The sequence below is a fragment of the Pristis pectinata genome, chromosome 8 (assembly GCF_009764475.1).
Source record: "Pristis pectinata isolate sPriPec2 chromosome 8, sPriPec2.1.pri, whole genome shotgun sequence".
NCBI classification, from domain to species: Eukaryota; Metazoa; Chordata; class Chondrichthyes; order Rhinopristiformes; family Pristidae; genus Pristis; species Pristis pectinata.
The window spans coordinates 62898443-62921436 of NC_067412.1; the positions used below are offsets into that span (position 1 = coordinate 62898443).

The following is a 22994-nucleotide window of genomic DNA, read 5'->3' on the forward strand; positions in this document are numbered from 1 at the left end:
GAGTGAGTCTTATGAGTGACCTCAGCCCTTCTGAAGCACACATGTTGCCTCTTTGGTTCCAAAGCTCCTATTGGCTCAGGTCAGATGGTTACCACGTGAGAACTTATGAAGGCGTATCTGGGGCCGCTCAATTTTCTGTGACTACTTTGTGTCTAGATACTTATATTGTTGTTATAACGAACATTTGTGTTTTTTATTGATCTATCAAATGCTATCACTTCAGGAGAACTGTTGCAGTTTATCAAACTCAGTTTCAAATGGTAATCCACAAGTAAGGGATGGAATAATATCAAATTGTGAATATGAAGGCAAATGTGAAGAAAATCAGATTCTGTACTATCAAGTTTAATTTGTGACTTTAATAATTATTGTTGGAATTGATTAATATAATTACATGACCATTTACAATACTAAAATAGTCCTAAAATCAAACCACATCTCATGCAAAATTGTAATCCTGAGGCTGCAAAGGTACAGGGCAGGTATTGACCATCTTATTTTGTAACCCATTTAGTTTGTTGCTTCATTTAGCTTATTTATTTCAGGAATAAAAAAAGCCTATTTTGCTTGAAGAAGCAAATGCATTAATTAGAAATCACAATATTGCTCCTGACTAATTGGGATTGACTTCTTCTGATGGAAGATGAACTTACCGAGACTTGCTTGGAATGTACATTAGTATCTCTTGCACTTTGTTTTAAAGTTGCAAAGAAGTCAATGTATCAGCAACCCCAGACAGGTGTGAAACAATGACAGAAAATGCTGAAAGCACTCAGGAAGTCAAGCATATCCACAGTGAGAGAAATAGGGTCAATGATTCAAAGTGACGGCCTTCTGATGAAGAGTCCTTGATGTAAAACTTCAACTCTGTTTCTCTCCCACAGCGTGCTTCCTGCATTTTGTTTCAGACTTCCATCATGTGTTCCTTTTTGCTCCAACAACACTTGGTTGAATATTTAAATTTATGATAGCATACAATCTAGCAACAAAATCTTTTCATTTGGAAGTTTTAATGGTGTCCATTATATTCTGGAAACCACATTTCAAAAGTAAGGATTTGCAATTGGCAAATCAGTGACATTAAAAGCTGTCTGACCTTACAACTTATTTAGGGCATTTGCCACAACCATGATCCAGCCTATTGGCTTCCTATAAGCGATGCTACTTCAGATTTTGCTCCTTGTTACAGATGCACTTCAGCTGAACTGTGGAGGTAATTTCCAGCTGACTTCTAATTGACTGCGGCACTATAACCAGCAGATGCAATTATCTGCTTTTCTGTAGGGAGCACTTGAGCAGAGGCCTTAAAGAGACAATCCAAGTAACCAGCCAAATATCATAACCTTGCTCCAGCCAATTCACAACCAGCGCAATGGGAGATCTGCTATTTTCAAAACATCAGTTAACATTAGTTGATAAGGGCCTTGGCATGCCGTAACCAAGAATACTGAGCTCTAAATTCAGACCATACACCAGATATTATTTGGGTGGGGCTATTGAAATTCAATGTCAAAGGAAATTACGTAGAATGTAAAACTGATGACCGAAGCAAAATCATCTTTTTTGCTTCACAGCCCAAGGTAAAACACATCCTCATCAATTTATAAACCCTCAGAATTAAAATGTGTGCCAAAGCTTTTCATACTGGAGAAATACACTAAATCATATCATTATATGATTGCCTTTACTTAATTAATGGATTCAATGCACCATATCCTGGACATCAACATTTAAGGTAAAAATGCTCAATGTGCCAAAGAACTAGAGACTTTCCTTGAAGATAGAGCAAGTCAAGAACACTTGAAATTTGAAATGAAAACAGAACAGTTCTGTAGAAGAGTACCACTTGAAACATCATTCAATACCTTGTATTTAAATAATTTCTGTTCTGGTGATTGGAACAAAAGTAATCATTGGATTCATTTACAGAGATATACCAATCTACTCAAAGTATTAAAATGCTTCATTACCATTCTGTAATGTCACCATATTATTGAGGACTGTGTAAAGTTCCAAACAAAACATGGCAATTTCTTGTCATAATGATAAGCCTTCGTCTATCTTAAGTGACAGAGGCAATTTACATGGACCATACTCAATGTAAAATCCCAATAGAATGCCTCTCAATATGACACTGTTTTCCTATGATTTAATTCAGGATAGCGGGTCTCTCTGCTGGTATCTGTAAAGTTTGGTATGTAGCACGTATATTTAGAAAAACAATTTCATGTTTAATTTTATTAGGCAACAACTAAGTTTGGCAGTTGATAATATCCATTTTATTTTCATAATACCAATCTGAGTGCTGGATTTTTGATTATGAACATAGAAATATAAGCCATACAGCTCAAAATCTGACACCTGTCTTCAGATTAAACTGCGACAAGCTGTTGCAATATTTTTCCTCTATAAGTACATTTCAAAATCATTCAGTAAAGAGGAGAGGTCCACTAATAGATTGGCATGAATAATCATTATTGTGCATTAATGGCCAAGCCAAACTGGGTTTGTACAAATGACGCATTTGTATAATTAATTAGACAGAAGGTTAGAGATGACAAGGTGATCACACAAATCTATTCTCCGATTCAGATCTGCAACCAGTGGCTTGATGCTAGTGTTGTGAAGGGCACATTTGCTCTGCTCATAGATTTTCAGAAAGGCATCTGGGGCTCATGGGTGGGATGGGGGATGTTCTGTGAGGTCATTACATTTCCATCTGGATCTGGGCTTGATGCCCACTTTCATAATTTGCTTTATTTTTTCAGATCTTGATGATTTACCTTTAACTGATTCCTTTGGCTGATTTATCACAATCACCAGCAGGAACTCTACTATCTTTTATTGGGTATCTGTCAGCATGTTGCCTGGATGTTCCAACAGGAAACCGACTCCTGACTATTGCACCATTTGTTTAAATAGGCATCTCCAGGAATGGGTCAGTATTTTCAGGGAGTCTCTGGCACTGAGAATATTCTAAACTACTGACACAAATGCAAAATAGATTGACCCAACTTGACTAGGTTGTGTAAGCAGTCATTATTAAACCAAAAACAGTAACCAAACTATTAATTAAAACAAAAACTGCATGTTAAAATAGGATTCGATGAAACTTAAGTCTTGTTAATGAACATTAAGGTGACAGAGAAAAGGAAAAAATCAACTTTTTAAGCTGATTACTATATGATTTATTGCTACTTTCTTATTACGTCAATCAGGGTTAAAATAGACTAGTGTCTTTCTGCCTTGAGGAAGCATTTCCAAAACAATAAATATTTATATAGCCAACTGGGATACATGGTGCATGGATTGTGGTTATTTAAGTATTTTGCAAGAAAGTAATGGATTTAACCGAATCAGATGGACCATGTTATTGATGGGCTAGGTGGTACTATTGACCATAATTTTCATTTCACAGGAGCTTTTATGTTCTCCTTAGGGTTCTCTCTGCAGCAGGAGTAAGCTAGGTATAACTGTATATATTTAGAAGGATATCAATAAATGCCCTACTCAAAATTCCCTCTGTGCATTAGTGAATTTGACATATCTGAAGTTAAATGTGTGCTGTCGTTCAGCAGCCCGTGCTTATTACTGCACTTTCTCCCTAATGACACTGGAAAGAGGTTTTCAGCAAAACCATTTTATTTTAAACATTACTGCAGCAGACAGCTTTCTGCAATTGAGGCTTCATTGGTTTGACCTTGGTGACCAAACATTGTGTAGGAGACAGCGGATAAACACCAGGGCTAACAGTTTTCATCTCAAATGTAACTGCCGATGCTTCACCTGGGTACAGGTACTATCTATCATTACAGCACTCCAGTGTGTGGGAAATTCAGTTACGTCTCTCGAAGGCTAACTTAAACTGTGCAGTTCAATTTTCATCCTATCATTTCAGCTGAGTAGAAAATCCGACAATTTATTACAGACCTCTGCAAGATAATGGCCCAGTTGCACGGAAGCAATGATAAAGCTCAAGTTCATGAGCTGCTCCTCCGTTTTGCAAACACAAGGCTGTCAGATCCATTCTATCACCTCCTACAGAATGCAGCTTTCTTTTCTGTGACTTAACCCCTTCCAGAACACATATCAGAACATCAAATTATAGCTGAAGAGGCAAATTGACATACATTTTATTTTATATTTTGCCCAGAGATTCAATTTTACTTATATTTTTCCTTCGTCTTTTCAGATCCAGTGGACTTCCTCAGCTGGGATAATACAGAACAAGGTGGGACTTTTATGTCTGCTTATTACTTATTAATAGTACTTGTGCCACTTTATTGGTCAAAAATAGAAATGTTTTCTACCATTTTTGTTAAAAGTTATTGGCACACTTTACATAAGCCTGAAGGCACATTCAGCTTGAAGAACAATCAGTTTTCAAGGTATTGCTTTTGGAGAAATGCAAGTAAACAGAGAGAAGTTACCCAGTCGACTATGCAGCGACATTACAAATGGATTGACAAGAATATTTGTTGATCAAGATTTCGAGCAAGCTTTTAATTTATTTCTAGAACTCCATGGAAGTTGGAAAAAGCAAACTTTCTGGTGCATCCTATCCTATATATAACTGTAGGATGTCAGAATAGACTGATATTCTAAGCTTTAGTTTACTTTGGCAAGGAAGTGTGAGAAAAAGAAATCTTACAATTTGCTTTCTTAAGCAACAGATCAATGGGTCAGGGGTGAAGTAGTTTTAGACAAAAGTCACAAGCTTGGCAAGGTAAGGATTGCTACCACAGGTGAGGGTGAGATTTGGTAGAGTCTTGGGGGAGAACCAGATACATAAATTACTGAAAGAGGACTCATCTGATTTGTGTTCCCAGCTCTAGATTGGGAGTTCCTCTATAATTTATGCAGAAGTTGGCCACTTCACACATATTCAGAATACTCCATACGTGATGTATCAGATGCACAGAGGAGCCAGACATGAGAACCACGGACTTTGTATCCACGCTACGTTCCCATTTTCATTAATATTATATTTTTTTATACAAATTCAAGCACATGCCAAAAGTGACATTATGTGAGCCAAATTACCAAATAAAAGAAAGCCTTGTGTGAATGTCCCACAAAAATCATTGTTTTTACATTAAGACCATTTTCATACACTTTAAGCCTAAAGAAAGGTTTCATCAAATTCCTTGTTGAAACAGTTCTGAGGCAAAAACATGTCTGGGGTGATATGAGAATTCTGTAGGGCTCCTCAACATTCCTGATGAGGACAAAGGAAAATGACCCCAAGGCCCCACTACCAGCAATTGCAAAGTGGACACGTGACAGCAAAATCAAGGGAGTTCCAAGGACTGCAGGTTGCTGCTGGTTATTGACAATATTCACGCACACGTGAAGGATGGCTGATTGGTTGAAGTATTCACTGTCCATGGAGTCTTTACTCCTTCAGGACAGGAGGCGGATAGAGATTTTGGGGAAAATAGGAGAATGTTTGAAGGCTAAATTGCTCTGACATTTTCCTGATTTACAACATTGACTACACTTCCAAACAACTTCAATTTCTGTGACTAGGGATATCTGGAGGTGTGTAAACTGCTGCATAAATGCAAGACTTCTATTGTCTTTCTCCCAGGTTACAAATTCCAAATATGATCTAAAAAATGTTCTTGGTTACCCCTCTTCCCCCACCCTTAAATACAGTTAGCATGTTAATGTTATATTTCTGCCATTTTGCAGAGTTTTCTTTCATAGATTAATAATCTTGAGAGTGATTATTCCATGGGATAAATATTTGTTTTATACACAAAACCTTGCCAGTATTTTCTTGGCTTGTTTATTCTCTGTGCTCCTGTACACAAATATTGATTTCCCAAGTGAATGTAGGGGAATGATGCAAGACTGTGTTATTTATGTTTGCAACAAGCACTTAAAAGGGAAGAGAAAGAGTTCTTTGGACTGGATGCTGAAGCGTACTTGAAGAGCTACAGCATACTGGGGGAGGCAGAGAACTGGCTTGTAACTGAACGTACATAGACTGGAAGTATCAGAAATTTTGCAGTGGATCTGTAGAAGCCCACAGATTTGTTCAACACAATAATTGATCTTCTGTGCATTCCCTGCATTTCAGTATTCCTGATTTTCTTTTCATCCTCCTGCTCACACAATACAAAACAGCGGTCATGCTGTGGAAAAGCTCCAACCCACAGGGGTTTTGTTCAGCTGGCCAATTGCAGAATAAATGCAAAGAGCTGCGATTTAAGCAGGTTAGTTGAAGCTCCCACTCGGGGCATAGGTGTACATCAAATCAGAATGGTTCTTACATCAGAATTGTATATAACTCGATTGATGTGCTTCTCCTGAATGCTTCAGGCTTATATCAACTTTTAATGTCATTATAATGTAAATTTAAATAACGCAGCATGCGTTCCAAATGTAACGGTGGCAGCCAACTTTATAAAATGATAGAATGAAGGAGCACCAAGGGAGGGCATTCAACTCATTGTGCCAACATCAGCTCATAAAAAGAGTTGTTCGTCATCCCATTCACCTGATTTTTTTGTCCTCCAAAATCCTCAGAATTAATTTCCCCTTCAAATACTTATCCAATTTCTCTTTGAAAATTATCTTTAAATGTGCTTCCACCATTCTTTTGTGATGTGATTCCTGTTCACAAACACTGAAAAAAATGTTCATCTCACTTCTGATTCTTTTACCAACTACCTTTATACTGAGTCCTCTGGTTATAGACTGCTCCCAGGTTATGAATGCCTGACCTATGGACTCCCTTACATACGTACGTGTTACCATCATATTACATTCAGAAGTCCAATGTACATATATTTGTTCGTTCCTATGAACAGCAGAATTAGTTTCCTCTCTCTCTCCACTTCCAGTAATGATTCTTTCTTATCAGTCTCATGTGCTTTTGATGCCATTCATTACAACAGTGTGGAGGTATGGTTACCATAGCAAGTGATTTTTGTGTATTTTCTGACTTATGGACAACATCAACTTATGGACATCTGTAAAATCAGAACTCATGCATTATTTGGGTACAGCTTGTATCTCTAGACACAGCCTCTTTATTTGTTGGTTTTGAACACTGCAACTGCAAGTTGAAGAGGTTGATATTTTTAATCATTCCAACCAACCATTGTTACCATTCCAGTCAGCCTCTTCTGCATACTCTCTAAAGCCTCCCTGGTGTTGTATTCAGAATTGGAAGCAATCCTCCATTTGGAGCCTAACCTTTGACTTACAAAGTTCAGCACAACCTTGCTTTTGTACTCTATATTAATAAACTCAGGTATCCCTTATATCTAAAGAGTCTTCTCAAATTCTCCTGCCACTAAAGTTATATGCATGTACCTTACCGGGAATAACTGTACATGCTTCCATTTTAAAGTTGTGTTACCTAGTTTAAATTGTCACAGGCTCCTGACTAAAATGTGACAGTAAATTCTACTCTGCATTATACTTTAATCAACATGTATCAGCCTAATTCACCTTTCTTTCTTGGATCTCTTGAAGTCTGCCACTAACTTGGTATTAAGGAAACTATGGACCTTATACTCATTTGTGGGCTTTCATCAACTTATACTTCTCTTCAGTTTGGAAAACAATTAGTCACTACTCTGAAATTTAAAAAAAACTGCAGATGCTGGAAATCTGAAATACAAACAGTAAATGCTGTAAGCACTCAACAGGTCAGGCAAAAGTTGTGATGGTCTCCAACTTGAAAAACTGTGCTTCCCTTTCCACAGATGTTGCCTGACCTGTTCAGCGTCTTTTAGCCTATTCTGTAACTATGCTGTCACTGCCCCTTTAATGTCATAAGCTTTGATTTTGCGAATAAAGGTATTCTGTGATTCTATGCCTTTTGAGAACCCATAAACACGTTAACCATACAATTGTCATCAGTCCAACCATTATTTCATCAAAGATCCCAATGAAATTGCTCAAAAAAACTCCTGCCTTTAGCAAATCCATAGTGGCTCTCATTTATTAATTCACATTTTTCCAAGTGGAATTATTCCTGTCTTGAATTATTGTATCAACCCTTTCACTGCCACCAACTTTATTCCAAAGTGCAAGACTTCCAGTGTGCTGTACTGTGTAGATTTAGTTTTTAATGTTTATTCTAATCTAAATTTAGTATTTGTTGCCATGGATCTGTAAAAAATGGATAATGGTCAACATTCTACTGTATTGTGGGTGCCAGTGAGCCTTAATCTCTGAGCATGAAATTCAATTACACGCTTTGCGAAATTATCTGCGCAATGCAATCCCAACCTTTGAATTCACATTGCTCACATGAGATGTTTCCTGTCAGCCACACCTGGATTTATATAGCTACTTGTTAATACAACATATACAATTTTTTTTCTGTTATATGCAATAGGAAATTGCTTTTTCCTGAGGCAGAATAACATAATGATCACTCCACGGCAATCTTTACCTGACACAGCTGGGTGTCAGATAAACCTGCAAAGTCAATATAATTTCTTCATTGGAGTGCATGCAATGACTTGATTTCCCATGCAATGCTCATTTTGGAGTATTCCAAAGGAACATGGATCCTCCTGTACTAGAGGACTCCATTATTGGCCTTCCCAGAACTAGCAACTACATTACCAAAGTAAATTACTTACTGATTGACTCACTTATTGGGTCTGCCATGCACCTCCATCCAGATTAAAAGTAACCTCCAATGCCAGACAATTCTCCTTACTCTCTGATTTGCATGGTCCCAAATCCTCAACTCCTCATTTCCTGCTGCTTGATCCCACCACTCCCAGCATCTGAAAATCTCCATCTTGCCTATTGTCCTCATTGACCCATTGTCTCTCAACAGAAGTGCCCTCCTGGTCATAGAGCCATACAGCATGGAAACAGGCCCTTTGGCCCAACTGGTCCACGCTGACCAAGATGCCATTTAAGCTGGTCCCATTTGCCTGCATTTGGCTCATATCCCTCTCAGCCTTTCCTATCCATGTACCTGTCCAAGTGCCTTTTAAATGTTGTTAGTGTACCTGGCTCAACCATGTTTTCAGGCAGCTCATTCCATTGATGGACCACGCTCTAAGTGAAAAAGATGCACCTCGGGTTCCTATTAAACCTCTCCCTTCTCACCTAAAACCTATGCCCTCTAGTTCTTGATTCCCCAAACCTGGGCAATCCCTTTACCTGGCTCCCACAATAATTTGCCAGTCCTGGATCTCATCACACTCCATAACAATCTGCTAACCCAGTTATTCATCCCAACCATGTGACATCCCCCAGCACAATGGTGGGTTTCACCCTCTCCCACCCCAATCACACCTGTACCCAACCTCCTGAACCCATTCTTGGGAGAGGGGGAATGGGCCATACAATTTCAACTGCAACAAGGTGCAATACCAAACCTGTTATGGCCAAAATCTTGGACACCAATGGGTACACTAGAATTTCTAGACTAGTGCCATTGAGCACAGTTGGAAGTCTCCAGGCAAAAAGAATTGTTGCTGAGAAAAAGAGCGAGACACTAGGAAGGTAACCGAAAGCTTTGTTGAAAGGAAACATAAGAGTCAGAGTCATATAACATGGAAGTAAGCTCTTTGGCCCACTGAGTCCACACCATCCATCAAGGACACACTGATGGAACCAGATTTTGGAAAGGAAGTACAGCATTAAGCCAGTACAATACTGCACATTGAGCTCAAGTGACTGAAGATGAATTCCCATCCTAGCAGAATTTCTACCCTTACTTTTACCGAATATTCACAAAATTCTAGAAACGGTTTGTTGGATTATAATGAGTGGAAGCCAAGGAAAATTTTCCTAATGTTAATACTGGAACATGACATTAACCCTATCTACCCTTTGGAGCACAGATTCATACAGCACAAAAACAGGCCCTTCAGCCCACTATGCCTATATTGACCTTCAACCATCCACTTATACTAATCCCATTTTATTCTCCCCATGCCCATCAACCCTCTCCCAGATTCTACCACTTACCAATGCACTCGGGACAATTGGCAGTAGCCAACCTACTTGCCTTTAGGATGTGGAAAAAACCAGAGTACACAGAGAATACCCAAGCAGTCGTGGGTAGAACGTGCAAGCTCCACCCAGGCAGCACTGGAGGACAGGATTGATAATGGGTTGCTGGAGCTGTGAGGCAGCAGCTCTATGAGTTGCATCACTATTCCTCTAATGTTTTAAGGAGCACCTCAAAGGAGAAGAGAGAGACAGAGAGATTGAGAAATCTGGGGAGGGAATTAAAGAGCTGAAGACCCAGATCACTGAAAGCACATTGGCAGGGCAAAGAAAAATGAGGCTGGGAATGTGAATTAGCTTTATAGTCATTTAAAATTTTGCCCTGTGTATATTATTGCCTGGAAATGGATTTTGTAATATGCTAAACCATCGTTCTATTTTACACAAACACTGAGTTAGGTCACCAGTGAAGATATTGTTACGCTGACCATAAGGATATTTCAAACAATGTTAGGGCGGTTTACATCCAGAAACCTGCACTAAAACGGCACCAGCAGAGTTCTAGACAGAGCTGCAGAGAGTCACTGCACTGTCAAGCTCTCTGCATTTGTCTCTAAGGAAACCTCCTCCATGGCAGCCACAGATAAGTTGCATAAAATATCACCATGGAAGTGAGGGAAAATGTGGGAGAAGGGGAAACAACCCTGCCCATGTGATCATTTGCCCTGATGCAATCCCGTGGCACTTGCCTGATACCACTGCACGGTGTTTTATTAGCAGTAAGACAGAGATCACAATGTGATGCACTGTGCATAAGGTGCTGTATAATGATGGAGTGGGGAAAAGTGTCTTTTGGAATATTTTGACCATGAGTCTATCAGATGTTGTGCGCAAAATATCAAAATCAGAATGGCGATCCTTTAATTTGCCTAACTGGGGATTTCAGTAAGATGCACCCTCTTTTTTTATGACTGTCGTACAGCAGTTGTTGTTCCAACATCAGAGCCCCAGTTTCATTCAGAAGGGGATCAAAGGTGTTTGGCCAATGATGAGATGTGGTGTGGAGGTCAAACTCCGGTTTAAATCAATTTTTGCACAATTAGCACCTACAAAATAGGAGATAATTAATCCAATTTTTGGACTTATGTCTTTTCCCCTTATAGCCTTTCATCCCATTGAGAGCTAAGACAAATGGAACATGGAAAATGTTCAAAACAGAATTAGACTTACACTTGAAAAGGAAAGGATTACAACGCTATGGGGAATTTATGCAAGGTGGGACTGTTTGCATTGCTACTTCAAAGAGCCAGCACAGACCCCATGAGCAAAATGACAACCTTCTGTGCGGTATCATTCTGTGGCTTGCTGCCAATTCCAGCTTTAGTGAGCGTGTGAGAGCATTCTTGAAGATATTCTTCCAATTCTCCATCCTTTTCCATGGAAAAATGCCAAATTATGGTCTCTAATTGGCACTTTCACTGATGTCAGGCTGGAGGTTATGAACTCTCACTACAAGCAATGCTTGCTCCTACCCACACCTTTTCAACCTGCAGCACAGCATCTAAAATAGCCAATCATTCTGCTGCATACAGATTTGTTTTGATAGTATTTTACAAAGTGTTTCAGAAGACCAAATAGACTGTTTATGTTCTCTGACAAGTTTTAACTTCTTTGGTACATAATGTAAAGTTTGGTTACAAATCACAAACATTACGCCACATTCAACTGTGAATTTCCGATTAGAATTTTTCTCTATTTTGTTCCTTCAGCCAATAAAAAATGTGGATTACTTGGTACCTCATAAAGAACAATAAATTTATCCACTTGTCATAACACCATTCAAACAAATATAAAATGGAAAATTGGTATGGTATGAGAAAAAAAACAATTTGAAAGAAAAAAAAATGGATTGGGACATTTCTTCAAAGCTACTATGGAATATTATTGTACATGTCTATTATGTGCATTGTTTGGACATGTCATTGTGGTCAAACTGTCCATGTAAAGAAAACTGTGCTCTGCGTGTACTTTCCACATTGCCCTGTCTTAGCAGCTCTCGAACTAAATTAATTATGTGTAATGTCGGAGGAGGCTTGTGTGGAGGACACACCTGACTGGTTGAATGAGATGTTTCTTCACAGTCAAGTTCAACGTAATTCACTAGAAAGGTACAAATTATGGTCAAAGATAAATTGTCAACTGGTTACGCCACGAGAAAGTTTTACAGCTCATTCCTCTACCCAAAAGTTTTGGTCCTAGTCCATGGCATCCTATCCTGTTAGACCTCAGAATACTGACAACTTGCATGCTTGTAGAGGTGTCATCAGCACACCAAATCTGGGTGCTGGGGGGAAATCACAAAATGGGAAGCGTGGACAATCTGCATTCTTCAAGTCAGAGCCATGAACACTTTGCGGCCCTGGTTCCAAAATTATATATCTTCCTTGAAATAGTTACATTGAGATCACTTAGATGGCGTTTCATTTTTTATATAAAAAGGAGCTTGAGTTCCTGGATTATATCATGCTGAGTGAAATCAAGTAGTAATTTAATTTTAGAGTCAAAATGGCCTCCAGTTTCCATAAAGCAATGAAGGGCAACATTGATTAAAGATTAACAAGATGATGAAATTCTCAAGTCACTTTGCTCAATGTAAAAATTTAATCTCCAGGCAAAGCTATTTCAAATCAGCCCTGAATGGAACTTCTCTGTGGTCTAAAATTTGCATCTCAGTTTAAGCCTGCAGATATTTAAAACTGCATTGCTCCATAATTTTGCTTAGAATCATTCTAGAATTAGTCCTAGTTAGGCTTGTATTGTTAACTGGAAGTTCTAATACAATAGAAAAAAGTAAGAGTTTCTTATTTTACTGAAATTAGAAAGAATTGGAAACACCATTTTTCAAGTTAGTGTCATTTTAGGAAAAGATGTAAAATGATAGCAAGTTATAGTTCCCTGGAGCATTACCTGGCAAAAAGCATAAAATCATTAGGTGATCTCATTTAATCTGCCAGGAATTTGAACCAGGGACTGGAGTTACCTAAATAAAAACAGAGAATGTTGGAAATACTCAACAGCTCTGGCAGCAACTGTGGAGAGATAAAAGCAGAGTTAACATTTAGTTTGATGAACTTTTTCTTCACCAACCTGAAACATGAATTCTGTTCTTTCTCCATAGACATTGTCTGACTTGCTGAGTATTGCCAGCATTTTCTGTTTATAGTTCATATTTCCAGCATCTGCTTTTTTTTTTGCTTTTTGACTAGAATTATTTTTGCTTCAAAGATTTCATATTTGATGACCCAGATAATGCCACTGGAATACAATGATGCCATTTCTTAAAGTAATCTGATCTCTTTTGTAAGAGTATCTGGAATATTGTGTACAGTCTGGTCACCTTGCCCTAAGAAGGAATATATGGGACGCAGGGGGAATGCAGTGGAGGTTCACTAGGTTTATTTCTGGGATGCAGGATTTGTCTTTTGAAGAGATATTAAGCAGACGGGGCCTCCATGTACTCAAGTTTAGAAGAATGAAGAGGAGGCTTGAGAGATAAGCTAGAGAGAGTGCAGAAAAGATTCACAAGGATGTTGCTTGAACTGGAGGACTTGAATTATAAGGAGAGAGTGGATAGGCTGGGACTGTTTTTCCTGGAGTAAAAGAGGCTGAGGGTTACCATATGGAGGTTTATAAAATCATGAGGGGCATAGAAAGGTTAGATAGTCACAGTATTTTTCCTTGCTCTTCTGTGACCATGGTGCCAGCTGCCATTATATGTGGATATTCTAATGAGCACACCAATGAGGCTGCACATTGATGAAAAATCTTTATGGGTGTTATTCTCTATTTTATGGGGAAAAATAGAGATCACCAACAACAAACTGCTTAGTTAAATTTATCACTAGACCAGAGAAACAAAAACATGGGCCCTTACTTTGAAAGACGGTAGAAGGACTAATGGGCTAAAATAGTTCCTTCTCTTTTGAGCTTAGTGGCCCTTTAAAATAGCAAACACATTTTTTGATATGTTGATATGGAAACATATCAAGCAGTTTGCCTCTCTGCTGTCAGCTTGAAAGGGCACAATATATGGTACTACAAAACTAGAGAAAACAAGTCCAACTACAATCAAAATGTCATGGAAACCTCTTTCCAAATGCAGCTCGTACATATGGAGATGCAGAACGACAGCTCCAGTATAATAAATTTACTTTTCATATGAATGATTCCGATAAACTGACAGTGACATTTAATGAGAAGACCAGGGACACTGTTCACTGACACACTACTCTGGTTCAAACCAGAAGGTGTTAAGGCACATCAGTCATCATATGTGACAACAACTCAGTCTGTTGAACTTCAGCTTATTTTCAGTGCATTTTTGTTTTGGGACTTCACTGTCATTCGAGCCACTTCAGTTGACTTGATTGCAAATGATTCTCATGGAACAGTAAATCCAGTCAACAAATAAAATGGAAAAGGCCTCCATTATTAAAAGGCAGACGGAATATCAGACCGATTGTAAATACCTGCTGTATCTTAGATGCTGGATCCGATTAAAAATAGGCACATATTGTCATAAAGAGACAGTATTTCTTGTTAGCTGAAATATTTTGGTTTATATAATTAAGTTCAAACTGTACTTCATACAATACCTATTCTCAATTCATACATACAATATATTTCAAGTCACTCCTATAAATAACATAGTGTAGTCAGAGAATACCAGTGAACAATTCCAATCACTTTAGTAGATTACGGAAAGCATCCATTCCAAATACAATTCTGATTCAAGTACACAATTTTGGACCAAAGTAGTTCTGTATTTTCCAGGATTCAGCCCTACTGCAAAAATTGCCTATCTTTTTTTTCTCATTTGAGTGGCTGCAAGAATTATGTCGTAGCACTTAAAAAGATTTTTTTTAACAGAAAGCATATGAAGCTTTGCCTAGGGGCTTAAGCACTTGAATAAGATACCGCATGTTGAACAGATTCAATCTTTTTTGACATTGTGTTCAACAACCTTGCTGGACTGAAGGATACTGTCTCTTTAAGTCACCTTAAGATGCTCCTTAGCGAGTTCTAAATCTATACTGTATATTCAGTGCTGGTGAGTCCATGAAAACAGCAACTCAACTTTTTGGTAGGGGGTGGGTGGTGTGTGCCTTGGAGCAGCTGATCAGTACCAGGGGGTCAAAAGGTGGTGATAAATAAATGGATACATCAATTGGTACATCCCCAATTGTTTTGTAGTAAAATGTGTTATATATTCATATTTAATATATAATTTTATCAACCAGTTTTCAAATTAACATAGCATTAAGTAGTGCATTTTAATTAGTACCTGCATGCATCTTCCCATTGATTTATCCTAATTAAGCAGCAATTTGGAAAGCAAGCCAAGGGTGTGTGTGAAAGGAATTCAGTTCCTCTATTGGCTGGGATTTTTGACCTCCTGGTTCAACCATCATCATTTGAAGTTGTTGCAAATGATATCATAAGACAAGTACGTGCACAGGAATGACATCATACATACCCCTTATGGGAGGGTTCACGTTTGATTCCACATTCAGGTGAACGTTGCGATGTTCTGTGGAACCAGGACAACGAAATGAACTTTCAGAGATACACAAACCCCCTAATAATAACAATAATACAAATACTGAGAATAGTAATAACAATCTGCCAACATTTGCAAATAGCAGGCAAGGTGATACTACAGGCCCGTCTGAACAGCAGGCCAATTTTATGTGAGCTCATTACCATCTATGAGAGACAATGCCGTTTTCCCATTTGTGATAAATAAAAATACACCTACTGGAATGGCTTGTCAAAGTTAGTGTTATCATTTCTAGTTAGCAAGTTACTAATGAAAGCTCAGAAACAGCAACATTCTCAGCGGGTCTTTCTTGTTGACAATTACTGAGCCGAGACCCCAGACATACTGTAAATTCTAAAATATCAGGAAGATGATGTTCCCAGTGGCAGAGGGGCCTGTTTCACACAAACAGATTCACATACAATGTACATTTTACCAATGCATTACATTGTCATTAACAGACAGCAGATGACAAAACTGAGCCAAGACAAGGTAAAACGTGGTATGGGTTTTCACAGGGCAGACACACAGTCAGTGTTTGTTCAGGAATTCTGACTTGCATTAGTTTACTATGCTTAATCTACAATTCTTTCATGATGGACTACAGTGCTGAATATTAACACAACATTTGTCCATTGTCGAGTATTTGCCAGCATTAAAATGAACTAATCAACTGTGTCCTAAAATTGTTTTGAATGCAGTAATTCTGGCATGAAATCTATTAATATCCAGACTGAAAATATTATTATTATTAGCATATATGTAATATCTTCACACAGGATAGTCCACATTTCCAACAGAAACTCATTCTTTGTTTTACCTTGGCATGATTCAAGGTTCTGATATTCTTTGTTAACACATCATATCGCATCATAAATCACCATATTTTCTAAAGCCAATCATAGCACTTCATCTCTAATCACGGAGCACCTTGGAATTCTGCTGACAGCTCAAGCATCCCTCCTACAGATGATTTCTCTGGAATACCTCTAATCAATTGGGTAATAGCTTATTTAGATTAACCCATATAGATAGATTTATTGAAGAGACTTTTGCAGCTTGCAAGATTCAGAAAAGGGCAAAGACACTTTGCAGTTGTCCAAAAATGAGTTTTTTCATTGCCTTGGAGCTAATAATTCAGAGAAAACAAATTGATGAAGTGGCTTCCTCAAAGAATTTTAGCAAGCATCTTTCAATGCTGAGAAATACCAGAACAAAGGAAGGAGAAAGAAACAAAGAGGAAAGAGATGGTATAAGATCTGTAGAGGGAGAAATGGCTCATTTGGCAACTGCTCCAGTTTGAAACTCAATCATGGAGACCTACAATAATCATGAGCAAAATCTCTTTTCTCCGCTGAGCTTGCTGAGATCAGATAGGATGGCAGTTTGAGCACCACAATATGCTCTGAATTGATAAGGGGAAAGGAAATTCAGCTGAGGTTTCCCACTTTGCTATCCAGCAACCTCTGCAGCAAAGAATAACGATGTGAATGGCAAGAGTGGGTAGCATTGTCTTTGAGTATTATGCCTCCAGCCTCCAACATTCAAACAAAAAAAACTCAGAAGATGAAATTTCCTGAAATGTTACAAGTATATTGTGCAAATGAAAACTGTTTTTACTTCTGAGTGAAACATAGTATTGACTGTTTCTGGGCTGTTTTATGTTACTTGAAAACTCGGAGCTCGGAGGTGGTCATGAGTCCCCCTTCTGCTCCTGTTGTGATGTCCATGTGAGAGACACACACAGTATGATGTCATTGCAACTCTTTCTCAGGAAATTGCTGAGGAACTTTGATTACTGCTTCTGAGAGAGATCATTGCAGGGCACTCCCGGAACTTCTTTGCCTTCCTATGGCAGTGCCAGACAGGTAGCTCTATCAGTTAAGTTTGTTTATCTCTCATGACCACCTACTCAATATGGCACTAACTTAACCCACTACCCACTGATCCCAATCCCAGCTCTTCAAATGCTCCAATGCAGTCCTCAGACTCCATCGCTTCCATTTTGTCCTCAGCCTGATCATCAGTGTGAACCCTCTCTTTCAACCCAACGAACAGCATTCCCCACCCCCGCCCCATGTTTCACACCCACACCCTCAAGACCAATGGACAGAACGAGGCTCTGATGGCTTCAGGTCTTTCCCTGCTACCCCACCCACTTCCTTGGCCAGAGCAATGATGCAATTGGGCTGAATTGGCCATCTCAGCCCTGAACACTCAACCAACCATGTATCCCATTGTCCCTTCTCCAGCCCCACCAACCCAAGCTCAGCCTTGGAACTGAATAGTCGCACATTTTGATTAAGAACTAAGGTTTGCAGTTCGGACCAAAGCTAAAGACAGTCATTAGTGTTCTGCTACTATGCCCATTCAGTGCACCAATTAGGGAGTATTAGAATTTCTCAGCCAATATATGAAGGGAATGGAGTAAACAGAGAGAAGCAACTGTCTAGTGCACAGCAAGCTGGATATATCAACCGGTAATTTAGAAAAAAAAGGTTTGATGGAACATTTGTGAGAGTGTGTAAACAGCAGTTGTTATTTGCATGGGATAGAATTAATGGAATCACCTGAGCATTCTATTTAAAAATTCAGCACAAAACAGTGAAAACTACAGAAGAATCCAGAGGTGCTTTGAATAAATTTATACCTGCACATGTTGTACATTCAATGATTTAGGAACAGTTTCTTCTTCTCCACCATCAGATTTCTGAACGGTTCATGAACCCATGAACACTACCTCATTATTCCTTTTTTTTGCACTATTTATTTATTTTTGTAATTTATAGTAATTTTTATGTCTTTTCACTGTACTGCTCCCACAAAACAAGAAATTTCACATCATATAAGTCAGTGATAACAAATCTGATTCTGACATGTATCCCAAAGTGCCTGCATCCCTTTGTACTTCAAAAAATTAAGTCAAAATGTGCTACCAGTGGCGATCTTCCATATTTGCATTGACGTACATGGGCCCTAAATATCCCAACCCATGAAAAAGAAAAACAAGAAGGAGATAACTGGAAGAATGACGTAGCAAAAATTCAGTGGCACTGCCATTCTGCAGCACTTATTTATTAGCTAATGATAATGTGCAATTTGTTCTGTGCTTATTCAATAATTTTCAATTAATTTTAATTGTTATTTATAATGACACTTTATCATTGTGTCATGGCTTGAATGGACTTGGATGTAATGAGCAAATATAAGTAGAAACAAGATGGCGCTGTGTAAACATGCACATGTAATGTGTAATTGTAGGAACATCAGGTGAAGAGAGTTGTTTGTTAGGGATTTGGTTTGATGCTATGTGAACACAGTTATCCAGTGGGTACCTACAATAAATCCAAATAAGGCTGGCATCATATAGTCATCACTAACAGTGACATGGTGACCACAATCCTACAGTGACAGGGTAAACTCCACCACATGGTAGAGTTTCATTAAACACTGCAACACACTCAGCTGCAACATCAGCACACATAATTATTGGATACATCATCTACCAAGAACATATTTCAAACAACATGGACCGTTGTAAGCCAATAGATTACATTCTTTTTGCTTTTAGCATTTCACTTGATCTTTATTTTAGAGGTACAATTTTAAAACTACAAAGCAGATTTTCTGTTACAATACTATAGCAATAAGATATTAAAAGCATCACATTTCTGATCATCAATCATGAGATCAGTCAGTTTTGACACAGGAGGAGGCTATTCAACCCGCTGAGTTCGTGCTGGATTTAGGAATAGCAACCCTGTCAGTCCAATTTCCCCTTGTCTTCTTCCCCTGTAATCTATTCTCCTTCAAATGACAACTTTCCCTTTTTTGTTATTTTTGTCACTTACCTGCACCAGGGAGTAATTTACAGAAGGCAACTAACCCACCAACATGTCTTTGGAATGTGGGAGGATGCCAGAACATCTGGAGGAAATGCAAAAACTCCAGATAGGCAGCACCCAAGGGCAGAATTCATTCCAGGTCCCTGGAGCTGTGAGGGACTAACTGATGAGTTACCATGTATTGCAATGTTTATGTACATCATGCAATAGAACTTTATCAAAAACAATGGCTGGACAATGCAATTTTGTTATGCACATGATGTTCATTTGCAGGGAGGCCTCTGGACATATGCAGTGATTTCAAAAGTAGAACCACACTTGTGCAACATTGTGCGATTCATGCCAGAACAATGAAACAAATGTTAACCAGATGTTTGAGGCTTTATATAATAACCTAACCGTTCCACAGCTGCTTTTCTTCCAGGTAGATTCTTCTTTGCTTTAATTAGCAATCATTCTTACCAGCAATCACCACCGCCCTCCACCACCCCTTGTACTGTCAATGTCCTCAAGCATCACTTAATCTCTCACTGCCACCCTGGTCATCTCTCCAACTATACCTTTCTCCCTCTGTTCTGATCATTTGCCTGAGTAACCCTCTTATCATTTCCCAAACTGACACCTTCCCAGACCCTTACAAAATTCCAATTATCTGTTTGACCAGTCAAAACACCCCATTGTTAAATTTCCTCACTGTGATCTACCCAGTCCTCCAGTGAACCTCTCCCCCACAACTCTCACCCTTCAACCCTCTTGCCCCACTATGTTCCTGAACACAATCTCTTCTGCAATCTCCATTGTGCACAAATGTAGGAGCTCACCGACAAAAGACTTCTGTGCAAGTCCAATCCTACATTATGCCTCAAGTCTCATAATGGATTTTCACGCCTAGAAGCATTGCACAAAACTGACACCGCCCTTAATGCCCTATTTTAATTTGTTTTTAAGATACATTTTAATTTTCAGGCCACTTTGTTTTCTCTTCCATATGAAAAACAAACCTATTGCCATAGAGTGTACACATATTTTATATTTGAAATTCTTTGGTTTCAATATAAATATGATTATTATTTAGGGCAGTGTACTCTCAGTACTCCTTTGGATTGTGCAGGTTTGGTTACGAAGATAGTAAGTAATGAGCTTTCAAAAATGTCATCTGTGGTTCAGTGGAAGCACTGTCGGCTACCAGTCAGGTTGTGGGTTGAAGTCCTTCTCCAGGGACTAGAGTACAACGTTGAGGTTGATGCTTCACTGCAATGTTGCAATATCAGAAAAGCCTTAAACTGTGGCCTTTTACAATCATGGTTGTAAATCATACCCCGGCACTTTTTTGAAGAGCAGGACTGTGCTGTCCAATATCTGCTTCTCAAACAGCATCGTTTAACTGATTATCTAATCTACGTTTGCAGATCTTGATATTAACAAATTGGCTTTATACAATCATCACAACATGGTCTACACTTCCAAGTCCACTTTATTTTCAGTGACACTCTCTGGGGCTTCTTGCGTTTGAAAGCTTATATGTGACTTTCAACTGAGGTATTCTTATGCTGCTGTAAAGTGCCTTGAGAGTTATTTTCCATGCTGAAGGAAATAAAGTAAATGCAAGCATTTGTTGTAGACAGTAATACCCACAAGAAACAAAGGCAAGGCCCCCTTGGAGAGTGGGGATGCACCTGTCATCCAGTGTAGGGATGAAAGAATTCTTGGCTTAACAAAAACCCACCCAGGGCTTGCTACCCAGCCTGACTGCTGAACCCACATACAGTTCCTACAGGGAAGGTCCCAGGACTCAAAGTTGCTGGAGCTTGCCTACCAGCCTCATTTGAACAGTCTCAATTACAGATCTGCATCTTTCCATCTTCCAGTTGTAGCTCTCAGAGAGGTGCACTGGAAGAGCACCAGAAAAGGTAAAACATGCATAGAAGACACAGAGAATGAAGAGGGAATTATTTTTGTCAATTGTTGGTCACAGTTACGGGATAACTTTCTGCTTTGTTCTGCATTTGGTGTTTGTGTATGTATGCCAGTGAAATAAGGGCAAAACATATAACTCTGGACTGAAAGAAATTTATCAATCAGGGGCAGGTCCTCTGCTTAAAGGTCCACGTGGATCCAACAGGCCAGTGAGGGCTTGCATGGAATTCCCTGCTCCTGGGTTGGAAAACCTGCCCAATGACCAAAGTTCAGCTGTCCCTTTGATAAACACAGCCAGAAACTGCTGCTGGGAAAATGGTAAGCGAAGAAACAGAAAATACTCACCAGGTCAGGTGGTATCTGATGAACAATCATTAACACAAAACTTTAACTCTATTTCTCTGTCCACTGATGCTGCCTGACCTGTTGAGTAGTTCTGGCATATCCTGTCTTGTTTCAGATTTCCACCATCTGCAGGCTATGTTTTCTGAAATGATCACTAAATCTTCTGTATCTTCAGTTCATTTAAATGTATTTAATTGTTATTAAAAGTCTGTGAATTTTTTTTTATTATTTTTAATCATTCTTAATATTATTTTTACTTTTAATGGTTCCTAAATGCTTTTGAATGTTTGTGAATGTGAAGGTAGGGTACTCTGTGGCAAGTGATTCACCTCCTGACCTACCAAGGCCCTTCTATCATCTACAAGGCACAATTAAAAGCATGACAGTATACTTTCCACTTCCAAGATGAGTGCAGCACCAACAGGTTTGATGCCATCCATGTCCAATTGAATGGCTCCCAATCAATTACACTAAACATTTATTCCTTCTTCCATTGGTGCACAATGGCTCAAATGTGCACCATCTATAAAATGCACTGTAGTTACTCACTCTGACAGCATCTCCTAAACACAAAGGTTCTACCACTGAGAAGGACAATGATAGCAGGCACATGGGGATACTATCACCTGCACGTCTCCCTATGAATCATGCACCATCCTGAATTGGAATTATATCACTGGTCCTTCATTGTCGCATATCTAAATCCTGGAAATCCCTCCCCAGCAGTATTCCAGGATGCAACAGTTCAATAAAGTGGCTCACCACTACCTTTTCATTGGCAATTAGGAATGGGCAATAAATACTGGCTTTGAAAGCAATGCCAAGATATTGAAAACTCAATGTAAAAAGGAAGTGTACACTCTGACAAAATGTTTGGGTTTAAGTTCAGGTCAGGTGGGCTATGTCCCACCAGCCTTGCCCAGCACCCATTCCAAAGGATACCAGTACCTCATACCAAAGGTTCACCCACTTGTGAACCATACCAAAACTGCTCCCCTCACAATTATAGGTTGTGTAGGGCAACAAACACCCAGGCAGCACCCTCATTCAGTACTCTTGGACATCCCAAGAAGGCAATCCTTGAAAGATTGAGAAACTTCCTATATCTTGCCACACCAATAAATATAGCACAAAAGCCCTGGAAATGAAGATTGGCTGCACATCACTCTTAGCAATGTATACATTTGTTCAGCAACCCTCTGTATGATAACTCAAACCAACTAGAACAATGCTAGTCACAAGGGACCAGCATTTCTGGTGGAAGGATGACAGTGCTCAAGTTTCCTGATATGAAATATGAATCAAGGCTAAAATCTACCTTGTTAACCAATAGCCAGCCAGCAACTCCT

General features: G+C 39.0%; 1 protein-coding gene across 4 annotated transcripts in view; it reads right to left on the reverse strand.

The window, feature by feature from the left end:
* pcdh11 (protocadherin 11) overlaps positions 1-22994 on the reverse strand; it is a 569766-nt gene that overhangs the window by 50328 nt on the left and 496444 nt on the right. The window contains exon 4 of one of the 4 annotated variants that reach the window (XM_052021487.1): positions 15476-15529. The exons of 2 other annotated variants lie outside the window; for them this stretch is intronic. In XM_052021487.1, the coding sequence (XP_051877447.1) occupies positions 15476-15529 (54 nt within the window). Of the gene's footprint in view, positions 1-15475; positions 15578-22994 lie in introns of all 4 variants that reach the window. One more of the 4 variants, XM_052021486.1, reaches the window with a different exon arrangement.